Raw genomic sequence first — 24,966 nt, 5'->3', positions numbered from 1 at the left:
TCCAATGATTTGGGGGACCACTTGCAAAACCTTTGCGGCCCGCCAGTGGGCCCTGGCCCACAGGTTGAGAACCAGTGATCTACAGTACAGTACAGTGGCCTCATGTCCACCTCTGGACCATGTGATGCAATGCCTACATCCAGCATCCTCACACATGAATACACACTTTTCATCCACACAATCGCTCCATTTGTCTCACACGCAAACCCACACACATAAATCACACACTTGGTTTTCACGTGCGCATGCTGTACTCACTAACAAACAAACATAACTCACACGCGCGCGCACACACACACACACACACACACACACACACACACACACACACACACACACACACACACACACACACACGCGCGCGCACGCACGCACACACACATGCACACGCACACAGCCCCAGGTCTGTGTGATTCTTAAAGGGAAGCGAAGCATCCACCTCTCCAGTCACTCAGAGAGAGAGAGAGAGGAAATTAGGTCAAGCCTTTGTTCTGAGCATCATCACATACATGTTCATTCATACCATGTTCTGACGGGGTTTGTTTTCTGTTTTTTTGTGAGGTGTTTTTGTGCGTCTGTGTTTGTGTGTGTTTTGAAATGAGTGTGTGCCATGAGTCTCAATGAAAGTCACTCAATAGAACAGAAACATCCATTTCAGCTTTGATTGATTGATTGAATTTTTTATTAGGCAAAAGAATGTAAAACAACACAGTTACATTTATAATACTTTTGTCTAAAAGGTCCGACCAAAAAAGTCCTTGCGGACTTGTTTCCGTTGGGGTCCTTGAATTAATTTCATAGACATATATAGTAGCAACCAAACAGTTCAAAAATCAACATAAAAATACAGAGGGAAAAAAAAGCAAAAAGAAAAAATAGAAAATATATACAAAAAAAGCTTCAGACAGTTATTCCCCTAACCACTTCAACCCTATAGTGTCCCCATTTTGCCATATTTTGGGCATGATATGTGAACATTCATCGAAAATAGGCAAACATTCGGCAAATATAGAAGACGTACAAGCTCAGGACGCGTTGTAATGCAACACGTTTAGTGTAATGGGAAAAAGGTTAACCCCCATTCTCTCTCTCCTCTCTCTCACTCTTTCTGTTTTCCTTCCCTCTCCCTCCATCCACCCTGTTCCACAGATATTTTCGCTGGTGGTGTTTGCCTCCATTGTGAACGAAGGCTATGTCAACATGGGCAGTGAGCGTCTCCACTGTGTGTTCAATAAGAACGCTGATGCGTGCAACTATGGCGTGTTTGTCGGCCTGGTGGGTCTGCTGGCTTGCTCCTTCTTCTTCTTGCTGGACTTCAAGTTTGCCTCCATCAGCTCCATCAAAGACAGGAAGAAGGCTGTGATGCTGGATGTGGGCTTCTCAGGTGAGGAGATGTATGCCTCGAAAAGTTAGGACGAGTACTTAGTTATTATTACCATTTTCTTTGCCTATATACATCATGTATGACAATACCCCCCCCCCCCCCCCCCCCGCACCTGAAAATGATTTGTGTGGCGGTAATTCTTTTTTAATTATTCAAACATTTTCAAAAATTGTCAACAAACTTTTTTAAATAGCTGATGTATATAGGGCCCTGGGGGTCCCCGGACAAAAGAAAAAGTTATTTATAGGGGTGCCCTGAGCCAAAAAAGTTTGAGAACTACTAGCTTAGAGAATAAACTCCTTGATTTAGGTACACAATTAGACACACTAACACATAAACAAAATAACACACAGAGAATGCAGATACCCATTTTAATTTAGATGATAGAACCAGATCAAGACGTGGAACCAAAATACTGGGTTTTCCCCCCAAGATGAACTAGTTCATTGTTTCAGTTTGCAAATACATTTTGGGCCGCAGGCCTCAAGAGGTTTGATTTCGCGTAGATTTCACAATTCAGTGCTTTTTAAAAGAGGAAATGAAACGACACAAGTAAAATTAAGTTCTACAATTACGGCCACAATCAGAAAGAAGGAAGGCTATTCTAAAGGGGAACTAAACCCACTTTTGGTGAGTACATTTGAAAAATGAACACCTGGGATAGGTTTTTACAGCATGGCTCTGTGTGTGTGTGTGTGTGTGTGTGTGTGTGTGTGTGTGTGTGTGTGTGTGTGTGTGTGTGTGTGTGTGTGTGTGTGTGTGTGTGTGTGTGTGTGTGTGTGTGTGTGTGTGTGTGTGTGTGTGTGTGTCTGTGTGACTGTGTGTCTGTGTGTCTGTGTGACTCTGTGTCTGTGTGTGCGTAGCTAATCTCACAAACCGCTGGACCGATCAATGCAAAACATTGTATGCTGCCAGTAAGCTCCACACTAATTTCTTTCCCCCATTTTTATTTTATGATTTTTGAAACATTTAACTTTAATTTTATAGTGGAAGTCAATGGGGGTCTGATCATGCTGAAACCTTGCCCAAATCGGGACACAAAGTCATAGATATGTCATAGACGAATGACATCATAGATGACTGACGTCATAGGATTACAATATGAAGTCTGATGGCCCGTTTACACGACAACGGTCTCTACAGAAAACAGCAAAATAAAGTATCAGATGTTTTTATTAACTACACTCAACTACACTTTAAAAACAAACCCAAAAACACGCAACACGCAACAACCAATATTTACAAGCAACTTTACAGGAAAAACAAGGCCAAAGTCGCGTTTTCTATCACTGGTGCGTCACCGTCTAAAGGCAAAATAAAAAGTGAGAATGCAACGGCACTTTGACGTTTTCACAAGAGAGCGTTGTCGTCTAAACGTGGTCTGAGATCCACATTGGAGCAAAAGAAAAGGTCCACAATGGAGCCACACCGTTCCTATGTTGGATCCCAAGATCCACATCATTCTATTAATTTTATTTGACTCTGTCAGAGTAACCTAAACATTCTCATTGGCTTATTCAGGTTTTTGGACCTTCCTGTATTTTGTGAGTTTCTGCTTCCTGGCCAATCAGTGGTCTCGGACCACTCCTGATGAGCTGCCACTCAACCAGGGGGCGGACGCAGCGCGAGCCGCTATAGCCTTCTCATTCTTCTCCATAATCACCTGGGTAAGGTTTCTTTTTTAAATATGTCATTGTTGTCATATACCCAGCTTTAGCCATGTATCGTAAACATAGACCATTTCCCGTTATTGGCTTTGTTTTTAGATTTAGCTTTTGTTTGCATTTTCTACAGTCATAAAAACATTACCGAACCTACCTGAGTAACAGAGTCAATATTGGCCAAGTGTGGCCACACTTCTGCTGCTGTCTCCTTAACTATCTTCTATCTCTCTCTCTCTCTCTCTCTCTCTCTCTCTCTTAATTTGCATGGCTGTCTTGTCTTGCAATCCCTACCTGTATCTCTTTCACGTTCTGTCTTGCTATCACTTCCTCTGTGTGCCCTGATCTCTGTCTTCTCTCTCCCCTTCTCTTCCTCTGTCTGTAGGCTGGTCTGACGGTGCGTGCGGTCCAGAAGTACCTTCTCGGCACCGACATGACCCTGTTCACCACTGACCACGTGGACGGCGCCCCGTCTGCTCAGCCCTACCCTTCCAACGCACCAGAGGGCACCACCACCGAGACCACGGACACCTACCAGAGTCCGCCATTCACCGAGAATAACGCGGCACCCACGTACCAGGTTCCCATTTACTAGGAAGAATACATTTGATGGATGGAGAGAGAGGGAGAGAGAGAGGGGGAGCAAGAGGGTTAGAGGGGTGTAATGAGAGGAGAGTGGAAGAATACTGCTTTCTGTGATGTCATGCGTGATGTTGTCGTTCGCCACTTGATTTGGGCCGAGTTTCGATAGTGTAGAAGTGGCTTCCTCCACCGCTGACTCCTGTCCATTCTTTGTTCTCCTTACTTAACATTCCAGCAATTTTCTACATGGACTATGTAGTACTGGACAGGACACATAGCCTTTTATCTCCTGTAGCTAGTGTCTTAAGATGTATGTAGAAGAAAGGGTTCTATAGTGAATGCAAGGAGGAAGGACAGGAGATGTGGCCACTTTGTAGTATTGAAACTCGTCCTTGGTTCACCTTTCACAAACAGGAGGGGTACAGACTGTCAACCGGTTAGTGACTCCACCAAAAATCTAAGTGAGATTATGAAACACAGTGCAGCAGTCTCTCACATACAGTAGCCTACGTTTAAAATAAAATGTCAATTGTTCAGTCTTTGTAGCACCTCGAAAGCAATTGTTGAATTTTCTTTTCATGCCAAACAAAATGGGGTGATTTAGGTATCATTTGTTTGTCCCCTTTCACTGCTGCAGTTACAACTGACTGACGACATGTATTGAATCTGCATGTTTCTGAATTTAGAGAACAATTAAGTGCCATACTGTACTGTGTGTCTCAGAAAGTGACTTAAACTAGTAGTTTACCATATGCTGTAATGAAAAAGAGAAAAAAAAAAGTAGAAAAAAAAAACCATGACAGCAACAATGACAATATTTGTGACCAAGTGCAATATCTCATGTTCTGTAGATAGGTGGGTAGGTAGTTATGGGTAGATGAACCACTGTCACATTAAGCCACGTCTCAAATCGCATCCTGCCTCCACTGCTTTGTAGCACACACTTGAAGCCTACATTTGTCCTGAGAAATATTTCAGAAAAATGCATTCTTATCTCTGACAAACAACATTTTGTTGATCAGGTAGTGACAGAGCTCAACTGGTGCAGTGGAACGAGCTAATTTAAACAGAAAAGGTGTGAAAGGTTAAAAAACTGATCACTGAACATACTTTCACGATTGCAAAGATTAAACAGACTATTGAAAAGGTAATAATAGCAACACGCTATTGTTGACTCTCACAGTTGATTGATTCCAAGACTGGACCACAAAGGGGAAAAAAATAATTAGAGGAAATATTAACCCATAGCTGATTCACATTTTTGTATCAGAATAGGAATGTGTACACCAGGGATGCTACTCTCCAAGCTTGTGGGTTGTTATTTGAGATACTGGCCAGTGTTGAGTGTTTAAAAAGGGAGGGGTGAATGGGTGGGGGAAATTCTGGGTGAATCAAGTCTGTTTCTGTTTCATTTCTAGAAGCTGCCAAACTGCCCTGTGTTCTTATTGCCGTCTTCTGATTCTCACATAAGATCTACCTGTCTCTGGTTGTTAAATACAGCTAAGAATTTAATTGTGTTCACAAAGCAGGAACAATGGGGTTTTAACCACTTGAACCCTAGCGTCCCTATTCTGGGCCGAACATTAGGCGAGAATAGCAGATCTGCAAGCTCACAGCGGGTCACAACATGACACATTGTGAGCTTGTTGATCGGCTATTTTCGGTCAAAATAAAAATGTGTGTAGAGGGAAAAAAGGAGGGGACCTAGTAGACCCCTGTGATGGGACTCCGGTCAACAAAGTATATAGGGTTTAAGTGGCTAATGATTTGATGATGGAGAATGATTCAGCTTGGTTTGAGAGGAAGAAAAAGGAAAGAGGAAAAATCATGTCTTTTTTTTAATTATACTAGACTTATTTGGTGTCCAAAAACGTTTCAGTGGGTGTGGGGGGGGGTTTGTTACCATAGTGACAGAGACACGGTCAGATCATGGGGGGGGGCAATATGGGTCATAAAGTAGATAGTTAACATGACAACCATGTAAGAGTAATACATGTCTGTGTTGTGTTTCACATACATTTACCACTGATGAGGTTTTATGAATGTGTGTCCGTATGGTGTGAGAGCGTGTGTGCCTTTGTGTGTGTGTGTGTGTGTGTGTGTGTGTGTGTGTGTGTGTGTGTGTGTGTGTGTGTGTGTGTGTGTGTGTGTGTGTGTGTTGGTGTGCGTGCGTGCGTGTGTGCGTGCGTGCGTGTGTGTGTCTATGTGCTCATATGTAATTTGTGTGTATGCCAGGCTGCCTGTTTGGTGTGACATAGTGTGTGCGTGTGTATATATCTATGTAATTATGGAAATCTACAAAAGGTTTGAGGTGTATACAGTTTTTTTTTTTACGTTTATGTGTGGGTTTCTTTGTGGTTAGGAGGAATATACTGCTGGGGAGTTCTACTTCATTGTGTTAGAATTCTATTTCTAGAATTGTGATCAACATTCCTGCCACACAATCAAAGGCTGTCAACTAAACATTGTCTGGTATATTATGTCACTTTCAAAACTATGAACCCAACAGATTTCTTTGTTGTTATTATTGATAATTATGATGAATAAAGGAGCCAAATATGAAGAAAATACTGTTACCGTCCGATGTTATATTGCTAAATATTATTGAACTCTAGAATGCCTCGCCTGCTCAGCTCTCCTTATTATCTGGCCCAATGTAAACCGCACCCTCTGCAGGTGAGGAAAATGATAGCACTGCAGGAGGGGTAATAAATGGCCACTCAGAGAAATCTGTACAATTTTGATGAAAGTGCATGACATAACTTTACTGAGGTCGCTACATGTATGTTGAATATGACTTTTAGTGTACTTTGAATTTTTCAATTCCTAAAAATGTAAAGAGTTAATTTTGCTATTTGAGATTATCTTGATTTTGCATTTATCTTAAAATGAATTGCATTGACTTATTGATAGATTTCACTAGCCACCACCACGGAAATCCTCTTTTGTGTTCCAGGAATTTGACTTTATTGAGAGAATTGCCTCTTGGCTTGTGCAATGACATCATCTCAGCCTAATGATTGAGGACCAATCATAGCCATACTCGTGGTGGTGTTGGGGGGGATTTAATGGGCATATCCATCATTTGACTTAGGGGGCTGGAAAATGTATACTGACATATGGTTTCACGGCTAACTTTCTTACAACACATGTCAGCCGTGAATGTAATCTTTATATACTTATTCATAAACTCTTAGTCAGAGGGTCATTAAATTAGTGTTGGAACTCAATGGGTTCACCCTGTATATCCTTCCAGGCTGGGGGTTTATGCCAAATGTATGCTCTGTCGCATGACAGAGGGGGGTGGGGGGTACATGTGGGTTTGGTCAGCTCCAAATGCTTTCAGGTTCTTTGGCGTAATTTCGGGGTCTTGTCTGGTCTGGGTTGGTACTGCTGGGTGGGTGGTGAATGATCAGTGAACGTGTGTACTATTGGGGGTGTATAAACTACAGCTAGGTATTTATGTACTCAGGGTTCGATTTGTAAAAAAAATAAGAGAAAGAAACGGGGGGGGGGGGGGGGGGTATTTTTAAACAACTTAGGCCAATTTTTGAATATTTTTTAAATAATAGTGAAAGATGTTGACATATTTTGACAAATTCTCACAAAGTTTGACAAATTTGGGACGCCAGGGTTAATGTGGTTAACATACGGTACATTTTTTATGAAATTGTTATATTTCAAACATATGATATCAGATACTACATCATTTCCCAAAAGGAAATGCATGTATTTAATTAAGACTGACCAGAAGCGGGGTTAAAACATATCCCCACCTGCAAAAGCAGATGCATGGACCCCCCTCCATCCATCCCCCAGCAAATCGAACCCTGCATGTACTGTACTCTCTGGTGTGGTTGCCTTCCATTTGGGTACCACTTAGTACATGTGGTACCCAGGGTTGGGTGTTACTGGGTAATATTAGTTCAGGTTGTATTACTGTTCTCAGTGCTTCAGTCTCTTCAGTGTGGTAGATAATACGTAATAACAGCATTCTCTCTGTGTTTTGTGCTCTGGTCTTAGGCCCATGTACACTACCGTGGTATTGGTTGATTGTAAAATTCAGTATGTTTATTGAAGTAAATGGAACCTGTGTGTGGTGCTGTCCAGGGTCTGGTTCGTCCTGTAGTACTACTGATGATAATAATAATTACTAATAATGATTAATGAACATGATAATAATAACACACTCTTTGTTAAAAAAAATGTTTTTGTTGGACCAATCTTAAAGAGGCTGGCCGCACCAAAATCAAAGTTTTCACACCCCATCATGTTATGCTATTTCGATCGAATGAATAAATAAAGACCATGAACCACAGTAATACAGCATTATCATTTGCGGTGATGCAGTGTTTTTATATTCCAATTTTAGTGGATGTCACACAATTCCTTTGACCCAAGAATAGATTGATGATAAAGGCCCTGTCAAACCAACAGCTAACAAATACATAAACCAGGAAACATTGGTTTTGTAGTGTGCGGCTCCTTTAATGTTGTAGTTTTTTTCTGAGTTGTTTCTTCCTGTTCTGATGGTGTTTGACCTCCTCTGCGTATAAAAGCTGTGTACAGAGATGTATGTCACTGTCTATTATTATGAATGTCTCTGGACTGCAGTCTGACTGTCACTTGAATAAATAAAGCAGACATGTTTTGGACCACTCGTCTCCATCCCTTGTTTTTAACATCAAGTCACCTTGATAAAAGAGTTCACATGGTCTGAACACATGTAGAATTGAATATCTATACAACGCTGCCTACATGTCATCGTCATCAGACATTTTATCTGTAATGAAGTGCCCCAGTGTTTTTATATTTATAGATATACATACAGTACAGTATAAGAATATATATATATATATATACATTCTTTTTAGCATTATATTCAGCAGCTGTTGAGACCCAGCACTGCTAGGAGAAAACAAATTGCCAGGTCATCAGTTATACATAGTTGGTTAATTAGGGATTTACCAATCATACAAACAATGTTTCATCCTTAGGCAGATAAATCATTCATGTACACATTAAAGAGGGCTGGTAAAAGTATCCCCCCCAATCTAACTCAATTACAATGCCTAAGGAGGCAGAATGTCCTTCATACTCTGGTTATCAATAAGGCCAATTAAAATAGAATTTGCATACAATACAGCTGCTTCTTTCAAGGCATTGATACACAAATCTGTATGCTTACTGTATCATGCCTAGTGATGTTTTCATATTTTACTATCTGAAAGCTGTGCGTTCAAATCACATACATTTGTAGGAGTGTGATCATAGTTTTTGTGCTTTGCGAAACACCCAAAGCTGAGACCCCCCCCCCCCCCCCCACACACACACACACACACAGACACACACAAACACACACACACACACACACACACACACGTTTCTCCCTGGTTTGATTCACACCCAAGGCACCTTACTACTGCCCTCTCACTGTTAACTGTCCTATCAAAATTAAACAGGAATGCCAAAAAAGTATCTACAAAAAATGTATAATACTGTAGTACAAGTGACTTGTATGCAGGAGTCAATACTATCCAGGCAGGAACTAATGAGAAACCTGATGGACTGAATGATTCCCATGCCATTGCCATGCTGTAAAATCCTAGTGTTGTGATTCTACTCGCCTGGCTTTAAAAAAAAAAAAAAAAAATCTAGAATTATATGAAACATTTTATTCTGGACTTGAATAAAAGTTCAACTGTACTGATTATTTTTTGAATTTCACTAGTATAAGTATTTATTTTCAATATTGTCCCCATCAACCTTTTCAACTGACCCAGAAAGTATACACAACTGTCACCCATTTGTTCCAAAAAGGTTGTGTGGTTTTGCACACACACACGCGCGCCAGTAAACAATAGTTTGTGTGCAATATTGTTGCAGAGGACAACAGTGTCTCAGCGTTAAAATAAGAAAGAATGGCCTCCTGCTTTCCAGGTGTTGTCACAAGCATAAAAATTTGATCGATCATTTAATGCATTTATAATCATTTATTGCTTCTTAACTGCACTGAGTGAGCTGTATTTTATGCATTGTTCATTAATAAAGTAAAGTAATGGTCAGTCAGCAGCAATAACATCACAGATCTAACTTCTTAGATCTAGCTTTAAGCTAAACACGCCCCCCAGCATAAGAATCACGTGGACAGAACATTAAGGAAACGTATGGAAAGCAGGCAAGAAAACTGTTTAATTGCTTTAGGACAAAATAAATGTTTCCCAATTTTAGAAAGAACCACAAAAATCTTTTAAATGACAACCTGGGCAACTGAATCAACCATGGGTTCATTATAATAAAGGTTAGCCATTTAAATCTTTTCATTGACCAGCCAATAATCTGAATCTAATGCATATGAGGCAGGTGCTGAGGATAGATGGGCCAAATAAATGGCACGAAAAAGAAAGTGTTCAAGTGATGAAGTATTTTTGTAGGCTAATCCAGAAGTTACCATGGGTTCATATGCCAGATTTCCAATGGAATCTTTGCAATGGGTTTTGGATATATTGAGAAAATACTCTTTAGTAAACTAAGGCTTATGATATAGTAAACTAAGGCTTATGATATTCACACATATTGTTCAACAAGATCCCACAAATAAACACACCTTTAGGTTTTTTTAGCCACATAACCAATTAATAATAATTAAAAAAGATGCACATAACAGCATCGAAATGAATGGTTACAATTTATTTTGTAGAACAAAAATGTGAAAATCTTTTAGGCTTGTGTTAAGGACATACCTTATTTTATGCATAAATCAAAAACCCCATGGGAATAAAACATTGGAAATCTGGAGGGAACCCATTGATAACTCACTTCCAAATTTCATGATCATACACTATTATGAGCAGCCCAAAGTCAGTCCCCATTCCAAAACCAGTCTTACTTTATGTACCTTTGCCAGCAAAAAAGTGAACACCAAACTGGACTGTAAGTAAAAATGCTCAACTAAAACCAAGGAATCAGAGATTCCATTTGTTTAAATCAAATTTGTTTTGTTAAATAAAAATTGTGGAAATGTGCAAGCACAAAAGGAACGAGAAAAATATAAATCAATAATTAATTATACACAATTATTCTTGCATTAAGGAGCATTGTGTTGTACTCTTCAAGTAAAGCATTAGTCTTTCTTTTCTCTCTCTCTCTCTTTTTAAACAACAAATCACCAGTTTTTGACTGGGGTTGCCAGATGGGGAAGGTCCACATTGATTCTGAGATAAAATAAGGGGCAAATAGTCAATATGTGGCAACCCGTAATCATTCCAACTGTAGTAGCCAAAAGGGTAAAACCTTTCACACTTAGCAGATCAATCATATCCTCACCAGAACCTACTGAATGTAATGTACAACACAGCTCATTCTTTAGTCACCTTCTTAGTGAACTACAGGCCCCAAAATCTTTCTGGCACGGTCACCATGGAAACAGGCTCCTCCTCATCGCACTGGCCGGTGCTGGGCTTTGTTCGGGCAGTAATAAGGGCACCTCTGGGTTTGCCTGCAAGTGCCAATGTTGAGTGACGAGAGGGTGGGAGCAGGTGGGGCTAGCTGATGATGCGACTGATAGACTGCAGGGAAGGGAACTCCTCGTTCTGCCCGATGTGCAAGGTCTTATGGGAGTTGAAGTCTTTTAGGGACAGCACCTGTCTGCAGGTGGGGCACACCTGGCAGTCCAGCTCGGCAGCTGCGTTGGCCGCAGGTGTGGCTGTCTGCCAGGCGCTCTTCTTGTTCTTATTTTTCTTTCCCCCACCACCGCCTCCTGACTGTTTCTCCAGAGCCTTGGAGTCGCCGTGGGCTGTTAACAGTTCCTGCTGTTTATTGGTGTCTGGTAGGAGTACCAGCAGCTCATTGAAGATACGGTTAAAGTTGTCTCCCAGCAGATCCTTACAGCTACGATGGTACTGGGCTGCCGAAATCAGACCCTGAGAAGGAAGGAAGGAAGGGGTTAGAGATTCAAGTTCATATGGACTGAGGGAGATTTTGTTTTGATTGGTTCCTTAACACATCCACTGCCAAGGGCTAATCTCAGAATGTACTCACCAGTGCCAAGGTTTTATTGTTGTTTGTTGTTTTTTTCACGTCGCCATAGGCCCCGTTAAAATCCTTTAGAATGCGCGATGGACTGTTTGTAAACAACGTGCACATGTCCCTGTGTCTACTAGTGCAGACCACGTGTCAAACGGAGCCGCCATGTTTGAGTTCTGACCGTTTATGTTAACATGGGAAATGCGAGGAGAAAAAACTACACGGGCTAAACAGGGGTTTTAGTGTGCGCCTTAGAATGGAGGCCGACGGGAAACAAAAAACGGGATCGCACTTCCGGTCGACTTCCGGTGGTGTTACACTGAAAATGGTCCGTGCAGAAAATTGGAAAAAAAAAAAAAAAAAAAAGGAAATAGCACCCGGACCGTAGCACTACGGTCTCGGCGCTTAACAGTTGGATTTAACGGACTGTAGGACTACGTTCTTGGCGGTTAATGTGTTAATGCAACCAGCAGAACTGGTGACAACAAGCTAAGTTTGTGTTTATGAGGTCTATACACACCACTGTACAAGCCCTTGATCTTGGCTTTACTTTCATCTTTATTTACCCTGGAAGGTACCAGTGAAATACAATCTCTCTTCCAGGGAGTCTAAATGGCAGCAAAGAGCTGAAGGTTTCACATCAAATGTTACATCAAGTAAAAAGTTAAAAATGCATTAAACACTTGGTACAATTTTATTTCAAGTGAATAAAAGGAATTCAGGCCCAAGCATTTCAAATAGATTGTCAATATGCATGTTAAAAGCTAAAGCAAACTTTACATTAAGCCATGTGCCTAAATATTTTTAAGATGAGACTCCAGGAAGACCTTACCTGTCTGAATTGTCCAGAGAAGTTTTTGAACTGGTTGAACTGGGACTCATCATTGTGGAGGTAGTCTTTGATGGACTGGATTAGCTCCATGTTCCTCTGCTGGAAGTTCTCTGGCACCAGGTACACATGAACCACCTGGGGGGTACTGGGGGAAAACACACATATTACATGGAGAGACAGGCAGTGTGCGATAGATAGGACATGAAATTAAAGTGATATAATCAGTGGTAAAATTTGAAACAATGATTAGAATTGTTTTCTGGTGCTAGAGGAAAGGCTATGGGATAATCTTCTGGTGAGTAAGTAAGCACATTTTATTTATATAGCACTTCTCACAGAGAGAACTCACAACGTGCTTTACATAAAATAGGGATAAAAACACAGCAATTCAAGTAATTAAAATCAACAGAAACACAAAATGCTGACACGTTACACACAAAGAAGATCAAATCAAGGACATTCCGCAAATGCTTGTTTAAACAGTAGCAGACGCTGCAGCTCTCAGGACCTGTGAAAGAGCATTCCAGTGTCTGAGAGACTGAAAGGCTCCGTCGCCTTTGGTTATTAATCTGGTGCATGGAGGTGCACAGCAAAATCCATGGCAAACTAGCCTGACATTTCCAAGACATGTTTAGGTTCAAAGTGGTGGACGGACAGACTGACCGACCGACATCCTCAGAGCCCCGCCATTAGTGGGGATAAAAACTAAACGAAAATGTCTAGATGACAGGCAAAGGGACATGTATAGAATTATCCTGGTTTGAGTACAATTCAAGGGGCTGCTAAGTGCTCACCTGTTCAACACAGGCTCAATCACGTTGCTGTTGAGGGGGATGCCAGTGAAGCCGGGAGGGGGCTTACTAGGCGCGCTACCCAGGCCGGGCGGCGGTGGGGGGGGCACGGTGGTGCAGGGGGCAGGAGATGAGGCCTTTAGAGGAAAAGAGCTCTTGAAGCCCAAACCTGAAGGACACAGATACACACACACACACACACACACACACACACACACACACACACACACACACACACACACACACACACACACACACACACACACACACACACACACACACACACACACACACACACACACAGACATTTACCATTACTACAACATTACAATTGCATAAACAACACATCTGATGTTATTGGATTATCTAGTAACTATAACTATCAGACTATTTCTATTAGAATATTACTAATAAATATCTAATACCTTTATAATAACTAGGCCTTAAATAATGAACCAAGGAAACGTGGGTAAATGTAAAAAAAGAAAATGTTAATTCAGCTTGGCTGGGCGTTCCAATGAACACATTTAGCCGCGTTTGTGGATGGGAAGCCAGTTGGGCAGGGTGACCTTTGTCACTACACTAACAACTCCTACAGGTTGGTTGGGGCGCCTGTGCTCCTGCAGAGAGCAAAACTGCATACATTGTCCACACACACAATACGCTCTCTCGGTGAAACGCCACACTGTCACAAGCATCAGGGGAGACACTCGATTGTCTACATCTCCCCAAGACGAAAACAGTAGAGGTAGTCCCCCGTGCTGACGCGGGAACATGGCAAAACATGGGAATCATGGGAATCATGGGCATAACAACTAAATAGGGAGAAACATTAAAATGGAAATTTAAAGACACAAAGAACGATTCAATCTGATGGTGCGCGAATGGTGAATGATTAAAATATTATTAGTTGAATGCTATGATTGTGAAATCAGGGTTCGGTGACAGTGGGCAGTTCTAGGTAGTGATATAAACCGTGAGAAGAGGAAACCGTTAACTTTTGCTTTTTTTTGTTACACCTGCGTGTGTTCGTACCTGGAGGAGGTTTTTTAGAAATGAGGGCAGGGAAATCCTCCTCCTCCTCCTCTTCTGGAGGTGGGCTTGAATCGGGACGCTGGGCTGGCACCTTAGTTGCCTTCTTGGTACCCGGGGGAGATGGCTTCTCCGAGAAGCCGTTGGTTATTTCACTCACGCCGCCTCCGGACACCGCCGAGGCTGTCGCAATGGCAGCGGCAGAGGAGGCTTTGCTGGCCTTTTCTGGAACGTTCTCCTTCTGCACCCTCATTTCATTGGAAAGGTTAGCTGCGGTGGCGGTCACTGCCGTCTTCTGCTGCTGCTGTTGTTGTGGTTGACTTTTCTTCTTGCTGGCTTTGGCGGCTGTGGGGTTTGGGCTGGAGGGGTTAGCGGTCGTAGTCGAGGGTTGACTGCTTCCTTTAGTGGTGAGCAGTGATGAGATGTCCAGCATGGTGGGCACCGCCCGGAACTCCTGCTGCGTCAGCCCTCCACTCTCATTTTCCGAGGAAGCATTGTCCGCCGGCGTGGGCTTGGCGTTCTCCGCTCCTTTCTTTTTCCTCCGCGACGCCATGGAGGAAGTGGCAGAGGAGAGGGTTTGGGGTACAGAGGACAACGCAGGCGAGGGGGCAGAAGAAGGGGGGGCTTGATTGTTACGGCCGGAGGGAGGAATGGGCTTAGACGAGGCGGCGTGAGCGGACCAGGCTGAGCGGTTGGTGACGGAGGGCTTGAGGGGTCTGATCTTGGAGACGAGGGCAGGGAAGTCCTCCTCCTGAAAGGATGAGGTGTTCCTGGGCTGGGCGGAGTACGCTGGGGTCATAGGGCTGGTCACAACGGAGACAGCCGACAGACTGGGGAAGTCATCCTCCTTCAGGGCTCCCTGGGTGGCCTTGGCTGCTGTCGGACCCGGCTTCATACTGAAGGGGACAAACACATATTCACAAACATGTAGACACATGAACAGACAGAAACACACAGAAACACACACACACACACACACACACACACCACAATTCAGCACTGTCTGACTGTACAGAGAAAAAAACTCAGCATTCAAGTTTGATACATTTTGGAAAACTTTTTTTGTATACATTTTTTGGTTTTGGACAAATATATATTTTTATGGTGTGGCACCTTAAGGGCCAGTCATCTAGAACAGGGTAGATCTGTACATTATCTATGAGTGTTTCTACAAAAGTAGACCAATCAAGGCAAACTACACAGCTCAGATGACACTTCTATGCAAATCACACCTCATCCCACTTTGCTAAGCAAGCACACCGTTGGTCCTTTGTTTACAAACTGCATCCCCAGAAACTTAAACCTAAACCATGTCTTGTTTGAATACACCTCTGTCATTACATAGTCATAGATGTCTGTATGTATGCAACTGCGTGCTAGGCTGTACCTAGGCATGGGTGGGGCAGATTTTCCTCCTAAAGCTGGGAAGTCGTCTTCTGCGTCCAGTGGATTGCTATCCTTCATGGTCCTCACTGTCCTAGGCATGGGCTGGGCCGCCTTTCTTCCACCCAAAGCTGGGAAGTCGTCTTCTTGGTCCAACGGATTGCTATCCTTCATGGTCCTCACTGTCCTAGGCATGGGCTGGGCCGCTTTTCGTCCACCCAAAGCTGGGAAGTCGTCTTCTGCGTCCAGTGGATTGCTATCCTTCATGGTCCTCACTGTCCTAGGTATGGGCTGGGACGCTTTTCTTCCACCCAAAGCTGGGAAGTCGTCTTCTTGGTCCAGCGGATTGCTATCCTTCATGGTCCTCACTGTCCTAGGCATGGGCTGAGCCGTTTTTCGTCCACCCAAAGCCGGGAAGTCGTCTTCTTCGTCCAGTGGATTGCTATCCTTCATGGTCCTTACCGTCCTAGGCATGGGCGGGGCCGCTTTTCCTCCCAAAGCTGGGAAGTCATGGTCTTCGTCCATGGGATTGCTACTTCTCATCGTCCTCACTGTTAAAATGAGTCACACACAAGGAATCATGTACCGTATGCATGTATGCATGTTTCCATCACCTGGTCACTCGTCGGCACATTTAAAAGTTTGAAGCACCAGACATAATAACTGTCCTTTGTTTAGGCTTACCTGGAGGTTCTGGCATTGGTTTGATAAGTCCCGTTCTGTGTCGGGACTCCTCCGACTCCGTCCTGTCAGGCCTCTCCGTCCTCTCGTGTCTTTCCTCTTTGCGGTGTTTGGCCGCGCCCCTGTCCAGCATGGAACCTCGCTCCTCCATCCTGCGCACTGCCATGGAGGCCCTCATGGCTGCTGCTACGTCCCTGTCCTCCTCCTCACTGTACACACACACACACACACACACACAAGTAGTAAGACACTGCAGGAAAATAAACTAAAGCGAACAACCCTATGTGGTCCATACTCATTCAAGTCAGACTCACCGGTTGTACCTCCAGCTCTTCTGCTGTCCACCCTGAGCTCGTGCTCTTCCTCCTCCTCCTCTACTCTGGCGCACTTCCTCATAGTCCTCACCCGTCACAATAGCTGAGGACACACAGACACACGCAGTCAGTAGTTGTATTGTCTTCATCTGTTGGGCTCTTTAAGGTGACCCAAATTCAGAACAAAAGAAAATGTAAACAAATACGTTTGAGGTCAATAGAAATATCTACAGTAGCAGAGCAGGGGTGTGAAATTGCACGTGCGTGCACACACACCTTCGTTCCTCCTCAGCTGCTGCTGTCTGGGAGCGTAGGTGAACTGCAGGTCAATGTGTCGGTTCTGTCTGGCCTCTGCCCGGTTCTTGCTGTGCACTTGAGCCTTATGGGCCTTGTAGTCTATCTCCGTGCGGAAGGCGTGTGTGAACTGTTCTGTGGCACAGCGGCCCTCCTCACATAGGTAGTGTCTCTCTCTGAAATGCTCACTCAGGTACTGGTAGTCACTATTAAATCACACATAAAAAACATACAACTGATTAATATTGAGTGCCAGTGCAGGGTGTTGAAGTGAGCCTGTGTATGTGTAGAGGGGGAGAGGAACTCGTGGGTATTTGTGTTTAAGAGTTGAAGCTACTGTACTATGTGAATGGATAGTGGGGGGGTGAGTGGATAGTGGGGGCGTGAGTGTGAATCACTGACTGATTGAATAAGAGAAGGAAAAAATGAGTCAATGAGCTAAAGCCAATTAATTAAAGTAATCAGGAAGAGGTTTGCGGACAAAGAGTGGAAAATGCTATCATCCAACTCATGTCATCTGTAGAGTCTGTTTGTGTGGTTGTGAGAGACAGCATGCGAGAGGGTGTTCTGGCTGTACGAACCAGTAGTATTCCTGCGCGCCGTCAGCATCACAGAAGTGACAGAAGTAGTGGTCTCTGCGAAGGTGCTTCAACAGCTCATCGTTGTCAAGGTAGCGGTCGTCACAGAACTTGCAGAGCGGGTGTCCGCGGTGACTAGTGTCGTCAGGGTCGCCCTGTGTGCGGTGGCGTGCCAGGTCTTTCCGGTTGTACCACTTGCGTTCGTGACAGAAAATCTGAAGGCAGAAGAGGTCATGTTTAGAATAGTCTTTCAAGACTGATTTTGGATTTGCATGAACTAGTTAAAAATGTTAAAAACTAAGAACACAAAAAAGAAAAAAAATACTAGGTAGAAAAGGGGGATATGGATTAGGTAGGGAATGCAAGTCAGAAAAGGTGCGTTTTGAGTGTGGTTTTAAACGTGGCGAGGGTGGGGGCAGCTTTGATGTGCGCTGGGAGTGCAGTAGCACTCCTAGGGTGCATGCCCTTGAGCGTGACTGACACGTAAACCTCCACTTGTGTGTTTGCAAGTAAATAAGGATCCATGGAAACAAATTAGTTTTGAACACTTAACTTACCATTGAACGGCATTACGAATATGCACCTAATTCACTGCCATTCCTATCAATCTCTGGCGATAAGTGTCGTTTGAGAATTGCTGCCATTTGTAGTTTGCTACGAAGGTCTACGTTGACCACCACTGTTCCATTGGCAATTTTTTCATCCGTATTGGCGGCATTCTGACCAACGTATGCTGTGATGGGATGCCTTGGTCGGTCAATATCCTTACCTCCTCCATCATAGAAATGAGTGGGCTGATAACCATCCAACTGTTAGCCCCGGCTAGAGATCTTTTTGTTTTTACAGACGGATTTCGAGAGTGAGATGTGTCCAAGTTGTGATTTTAAAATAACAATTGCATCCTCAGACCATTTTTCCGGGAAGTCAATCAAAATTAGTGAGCATACAGTGGGCCAAGCCAGATAAATTAGACAATTTCTAGATAGATAGGAGGTACCTCAAACAAAGGCACTTAAGGAAGATAATTATATATAGGTTAGCAACTTGCATGATGATGGCTTCACTTTTGCAGCAGTCTATCATTAGCTGCTAACGGGTGAAAGACTTTGATTTGTGAATGGTTTGACTTTCTTAACACAAATAATGCACACAGCTTCGCCGGTGTTGACTGTCAGGTTCCTTTTTATCATGGCAACTAATGATTTAATACTCCGTTGTATGACAGTGTCGCGAGTCTTGCTCACTTAAAATAGCCGCTCTACAAGCTCACAGCTCACAACTATAGCTAGTCCATCTGCTTTTTTGGGCAAGCGACACCGTCGCACAACATCGTAAATCAGGCTTAAGCATTTATCCCCTGCTGTTACACCCTCCACCTGCAGTAGCCATCTTTCTCAGCTCAGCTCAAACTGCCCTCTGGTGGTGCATGCTCTGGCACTACAATAACAATACCATCATTCAGTTTAATAGAGGAGTGAGTGAGTGACGTATTTAAGATCATACCTTCGGGATTTCTAAAAGAGCCTCAAGAGTTGAGTTCCAGTTATTATGGTATTGAAACGAGCTTGCCCCTAGAGATCCTTTTTTTTACAGATGGATTATGAGAGTGAGATGTGTCTGTGTTGTGATTTCAAAATTACCATCTGGCTGTTGATGCATGCAGTACACTGAAAGGACACTGCCAGGGCTGAGAGGTGTTACCTTGAGGTGTTTGGTGCAGAGCTTGCAGCAAAAGAGTTCATGCTGCTTCCTCATGTGCTGTTCAAGCTCCTCGAACTTGGAGAACACCTTGGGCTCTGGACAGTGGGGGCACTCTGGCATCAGCAGCCTCCTGCAAAAGTAGGCACAGACAACAACAACTTAAATGTTTAATCTTGTCTTTATAATATTTCTTATTACTGCAGCCCTCAACTTCTCTAGAGATTATCTTTGCGTGGAGACGTTTGCCGTTGATAGCCAAATTTGAAACTCCAGGTGACAGGTCCAAATTGAATTCAAGAATACAAGAAAATGTCTTTGTTATAAAGCACTGTGGGAAACCCTGCATACAACGATGTGGCATCGCTGTCTTTCTAAAGAGCGCAGTAGAGAGATACAGGAAAGATAGGGCAGACAGGGATCTGACATCTGGCACAGTTACATGCACTAGTAAATTGTGGAAGAAATAGGATATCCTCCCATGTAGTTTCTTATACATATGAACATGTTTTGTATGCAAATGTATTGCACACACACACACTGGAATAATGTAGTCAAATTTAGTCTCATTTATTTATGCTGCACACATACACGGCTGGAAAATATACAGATAGAGAGAACAGAACACTTTTATCTCAAGAAGAAGAGTGGGGATGATTCTATTTTAACAGGATATTTTACACTTTTCTGTGTGGTGTGTGTGTGTTGCACACATTAATATGCTCTACCTAAATTAAGTCATCACAAGACCATAGCAAACCGAGAGGCCCCGAGACAGAGCCAGTGAGACAGCGCTTTGAGAGAGAAACAGAAAAGAATAAAAACATAATAAAAAACAAAGAGAAATCGAAACAGAACAGAATTAGAGAACACACACATAATAAAGAAAGAAAAACCAACAGAGCAAATAAAAACAAAGAATCAGAGAAACAGAAACAGAAAGAAAGAGTTGATGATATTGTAATCTCAAGCAAAGAAGAGGTTTAGAGCTGTTCCGATACCAGTATCGGAAAAGCTGCCGATACTGCCTAAAATGCTGGTATCGGTGAGTATGCCAGTCTATGCCGATCCGATACCACGTCATTTATCACATGACATTTCATAATAGTAATATATTTTGATTGCTTCAGTTGATGTTGCACTACCGTTCTATACTCACTGTACTATTTACATTATTATTTTACTAATTTGTAGCTGCACTTTAATCATTATTTATTTTTTCATTCCTAGATCAGTGGTTCTCAAAGTTAGGACCCCCATAACTCTGAGAGTGTACAAATGGAACCAAATGGACCTGTAAGGGTCCATTTGGTTCCATTTGTACACTCTCAGTAACAGACCAGTGAGGGTTCATTTGGAAGGAACCCCCTCAAGGAACACTGAGGGTTCCTGGACCCCACTTTCAGAACCACCGTTTTCAAATTACACACAGGAATCGGATCGGTACTCGGTATCGACCAATACACAAGTTGTGGGCATCGGAATCGGTATCGGGAAGGGAAAAAATGGTATCGATACATCTCTAAAGGAGGTATTTGGGCTGTATTCTTGACAACAAACTGACAGGTGAAAAAATAGCCTCAAAAGTGATCAAGGGAGTAAATCAAAGAACAAGATTTATTTGGGCAGAATTTCCCCTTTTGTCAACAAAAAAAGTGCTCTGAAGACTCTCATTCAATGCCATTTTGACTATGCTTGCACCTCTTGGTTCTCCAAACATCTCAATGTCACTAAAAACTAAGCTTCAGACCTCCCAAAACAAACTGATCCAACTACTTCTTGGCCTAAAGCCCATGACCCACCTAATTCCAACACAGTTTGCTAGTCTGGGATGGCTCAGGGTAGAAGACAGGGTTAATCAAATACAAATGGGATTGGTATTTAAGACAGCCAAGGGACAGTGCCCTCAATACCCTCATACCAGACTAACTACTTAGTCCAAAGTGAGTGACACCCACAATACTAGAGGGAGCGACAACAATCTGATACTACCCAATTTTAGAACAAACATGGGAAAGTGCTCATTCTACTACTCTGCCACCAAAATGTGGAATGCCTTGACACCATCTATTAAAATATGTAAATCACTGGTTTCTTTCCAAATTGGCCTGAAAAACATCAGGAGAGCACAAGAGGAGGTAAATGTATATTCCCATAGAAAGGAGGTGTCATTCACTGCTGCCGTTTTGACTTTTTTTCTCCTTTCTACATGTAGTGTTTTGTATTTGTTGATGACATGTATTATTGTGTTCAGTATTTTATGCTATGTTCAGTATGATGAATTGAATACATAGAACCACAGTGGAAACAAGTCCCTACCTGGGTCTGGTTTGTGTCCTTTTAGCCTTAATGTCTGACTGTGTCTTGTGCTGTTTCATTTCTGACTAATCAATCAATCAATCAATCAATCAAAAAAGAGAGAGAATACAGACAGTAAAGAAAAGAACAGAGATAAATAAAAAGAGAAACTCTTAAGACTGTGGGAATTGGGAAGAGAACAAGTTAAAGGAGAGCATGGCAGTCTTATCTCTCTGGTCCAATCTCTGTTCAATGCATTACAGGCATTACGCAATTGATGCAGAAGCAGTAAACAGGTTGCACGTAAGAAGGAAATCTCAAGTGAAAACAGTAGAGTGAAGACAGTGACTAAAAGCCTGATTTAAACTTGCATTGTAATGCAACAATGTTGCTCGTCAGGAATAACACATTTTCATGTATTAAATAACCTGAAGACCATCACATAGGACAGGTATTGTAAAGGCTAACCGGAAGACTCGCCCCATTTCGTTCACGGACCGCTCGGCACTCGCCCCCAGCGGCTCTTGAATTCTTGTGTTTGTTTTACTGAGGTTAAGTTTAGGAATAAGTTTAGGGTTAGGCATAGTTTTACTGAGGTTACGTTTAGAACTAAGGTTAGGTTTAGGCATAGTTTTACTGAGGTTACATTTAGGAATATCTTGTGGCGACCGCTCAGAAGTCGCCGGATTTGACCCGGGGTGAGCATGTTTTGGGGTGAGCGTTCTTGTAATCATTGTAAAGCACTAACATTTGAGTCAAAGTTACCCCACCCGGTATTGGTATATTGTTTTGCGCATTGATCACACTAACAAGCACGATCTCATCTTCATGATTGAATCAAATCATGATTGATTCAAACACAGTAGACAAAGTAGACAATCTTATTGGCCAATAGCTTATCAGCAAAAGTCAAGTGACTAGTGTAAATTTCCCCACCAGCATTGCTGTATGCTACATTTTAACCAAACGTTTGAAAAGCTGACATTAGATTGATATTGGGCAACATGTTGAGCATATCAGCTTTCAACATGGGTAGGTTCTGGAAAAATGTTCATAAATGCATCATGCTATTTAACGGTGTATGAAGCATGACATATTTTGTCTCAGACTTCCAACAATGACATGGTTCTGAGCATTACCTGAACTGGGCATAGATTTTGGCATCACCAAAGTAGATGTCGTATTTCTTCTCACACTGGAACTGCTGGTAAGGCAGCGAAGAGAAGGCATTCAGTTGATTCACAAACATCACCTGTAAACAAAACAATAGCAAGAATCATTCAGTACATCTGATTCACACATCCTATTGACACAACTAAAAATTAATCCATGGGTAAGGGTAATGTAGATCCAATTGCCAGACAGAAGTGTGGTGATTTTGTGGCAGAATGTAGGAAACTATGAATGCTGCTGTTGTGGCTAAAATATATACAGACAGTAATCTTCAGTCAAATATGGTTATGGATATTTTAGATTACATTAAGTATTGAATGACACCTTAAAAAGTCTCAATCAAGTTTAATCTATTTTGATGAGACAATTCAACATGATGAACACGTTGTTAATAACTGTGTTACTTGAATGACACTGTGGCCAGGCCACTTGACAGCACAACACGGTCATTTGACTCATTAATAGGGTGGTTCCGCTTTGGGACAAGCTGGTTCACACACACTGTAGAAAGGAACATGCTGCTATACAGCCTTATTACATGTTACATAACCAACCAAGCAGTAAAAAACTGATAACGTTAGCTGGCTGCTTTAGCATGCTCGCTGCCTTTAGGAATACTCCTTAACATGACGAACAAATCTATGCCTGGTCACTGAAACAGATTCTAGCCAGGAAATGACCTGCATGCATTGCTGACAATGATAGTTAGTGAATCAAACTGACAACTGCTAGCATGGCTCTGGCTAATGTTGGTGATTTTGCTAAGGTTATCCCCTAATAACCAACAAGTAAGGGATTCCAAATCCCAGCTATGATGTTGCTATGGGTGGTTCACAGCGTCTGGGTGCAAGCAATGGCTTTTATCTAAAGTCTAACTTCACAGATGGGGATCTTTTTAAAAACGCGGCTAACGAAATGCCAGCAGACGCGGCCTAGCTCCAATCAGAACTACATAGCTCCGAGATGAGGTCCCACAGCGTAGGGTGCCGGCAGGGTGCGACACCGGCGAAGGGTGGCCAATATTGTTGATTCTTACTTTTTCCGCACATCGTATCCAAAAAGTAAAGGGACTCCCCCCTGCTCTCAGATGTTTTACATTTTAGCGGTCAAGAAAATTATGCCGACGGTTTGAAACAAGCGTTTAAATTGCCGTTTTAGTCAGCCTGTGCCATGTTTTGCCAATGCAACCTTAGCGGGAGCAGTACAGCGCATGCGGACGGGAGTTGGGTGCCACAGGCGGTCTAAAAAAAACAATTTAAACGTTTGTTTCAACCAAAATGTCAAATGTTCTTGACCACTAAAATGTAAAACATCTGAGAGCAGGGGGGGCGACCTTTACTTTTATGATACGATGTGCGGAAACAGGTAAGAATCAACAATATTGGCCAATTCTCGCCGGTGTCGCACTCGGCCTGCACCCTACGCTGTGGAACGTCATCTCGGAGGGAGAGGTTCCGATTGGAGCTAGACGCGGCCTAGCTCCCACCACCATCATCCTCCAAGCCCCGGACTAGAGTACAGGAGCACACCGCACCTTGTCCAGCTCCTCCCGGCAGACGGCGCAGTACTTCTGCTCGCACAGCACCCTCATCTTGGTGGAGCAGCGGTAGCACACCGGGTGGTCACATTTCCCCAGGGCGTATATGTCGAGCTCCATACAACACAGGACACAGTTCCCCTCGGTTTCCTTGGCAGATGATGTGGAATCCATGGCGTTTTTTAAAAAGGCACAAATTCCTTAGTTAATTGGGTCTCAGATATTGGGCTCAGTCGAGACTCTGGAAGTGCTTACGTAATATGGAAGTCGGGTGTGAAAGCCACGCACGGCCGTCAGCGTTGAAAAGCGCAGATCTGTATAGTATGTGCGGGCCTGTCCCCGGGTTGTACTGCAGTCACAAACCTGCTTGTGCTCAGCGCTTCAGTAGCCGTTTTGCGCTAGCCTGGGATCAATACCATTTTCGGGTTTCTGATCCGGTCAGAGCGGAAATAACTTTACGTCATCAGGTGGCCAGAACCACTGACCGGCACCTACGGCGTCGTGCACCTCCAAAATGATTCCCCTAGTTTCAAATGTGTTTAGTTTGGTATAATCGTTTCATTTATTTTGGTATTATAATCGTTTGGTATGTCCAGTTTTTATTCTAACTCGAAGTGCGACTAGCGAGACTAAACTAATTGATTCGCATTATGTGGGGAACAAAAACAATGCGACGCCAACCGGAACACACCACTGGAACGCG

The 24,966-nt window shown here is 43.0% G+C and overlaps 2 protein-coding genes across 2 annotated transcripts in view; one reads left to right on the top strand and one right to left on the bottom strand.

The window, feature by feature from the left end:
* Positions 1-3,640, top strand: part of syngr3a (synaptogyrin 3a) — a gene marked incomplete at its 3' end in the record, with an annotated part of 9,244 nt that extends 5,604 nt beyond the window's left edge. The window contains exons 2-4 of the mRNA XM_084071095.1: positions 1,150-1,384; positions 2,906-3,051; positions 3,431-3,640. Of these exons, the coding sequence (XP_083927221.1) occupies positions 1,150-1,384; positions 2,906-3,051; positions 3,431-3,640 (591 nt within the window). The remainder of the gene's footprint in view (positions 1-1,149; positions 1,385-2,905; positions 3,052-3,430) is intronic.
* A 6,157-nt stretch (positions 3,641-9,797) lies between these two features.
* Positions 9,798-24,629, bottom strand: znf598 (zinc finger protein 598). The gene is made up of 12 exons (XM_084071750.1): positions 24,261-24,629; positions 22,693-22,805; positions 19,259-19,388; positions 17,561-17,772; positions 16,962-17,185; positions 16,686-16,788; positions 16,375-16,580; positions 15,695-16,241; positions 14,311-15,203; positions 13,279-13,444; positions 12,485-12,629; positions 9,798-11,549 (listed from the first exon to the last, which is right to left on the bottom strand). Exons 1-12 carry the CDS (start codon positions 24,435-24,437, stop codon positions 11,172-11,174), a joined length of 3,294 nt encoding a protein of 1,097 aa, XP_083927876.1. The 5' UTR covers positions 24,438-24,629; the 3' UTR covers positions 9,798-11,171.
* Positions 24,630-24,966: the final 337 nt, after the last annotated feature.

Source organism: Gymnoscopelus microlampas (assembly GCF_963454915.1).
Source record: "Gymnoscopelus microlampas genome assembly, chromosome: 11".
NCBI lineage: Eukaryota > Metazoa > Chordata > Actinopteri > Myctophiformes > Myctophidae > Gymnoscopelus > Gymnoscopelus microlampas.
Note: the sequence above shows the minus strand (reverse complement) of the source record. Positions and strands in the feature narration are given on the sequence as shown.

Coding starts and splice junctions, on each gene's coding strand:
- znf598 (XM_084071750.1), bottom strand. CDS start 24,437: ATGGATTCCACATCATCTGCCAAGGAAACCGAGGGGAACTGTGTCCTG. Junction 16,789..16,961: donor GCAGCTGAGGAGGAACGAAG/GTGTGTGTGCAC, acceptor GTGTGTCCTCAG/CTATTGTGACGGGTGAGGAC. Junction 16,581..16,685: donor AAGAGCTGGAGGTACAACCG/GTGAGTCTGACT, acceptor GTGTGTGTACAG/TGAGGAGGAGGACAGGGACG.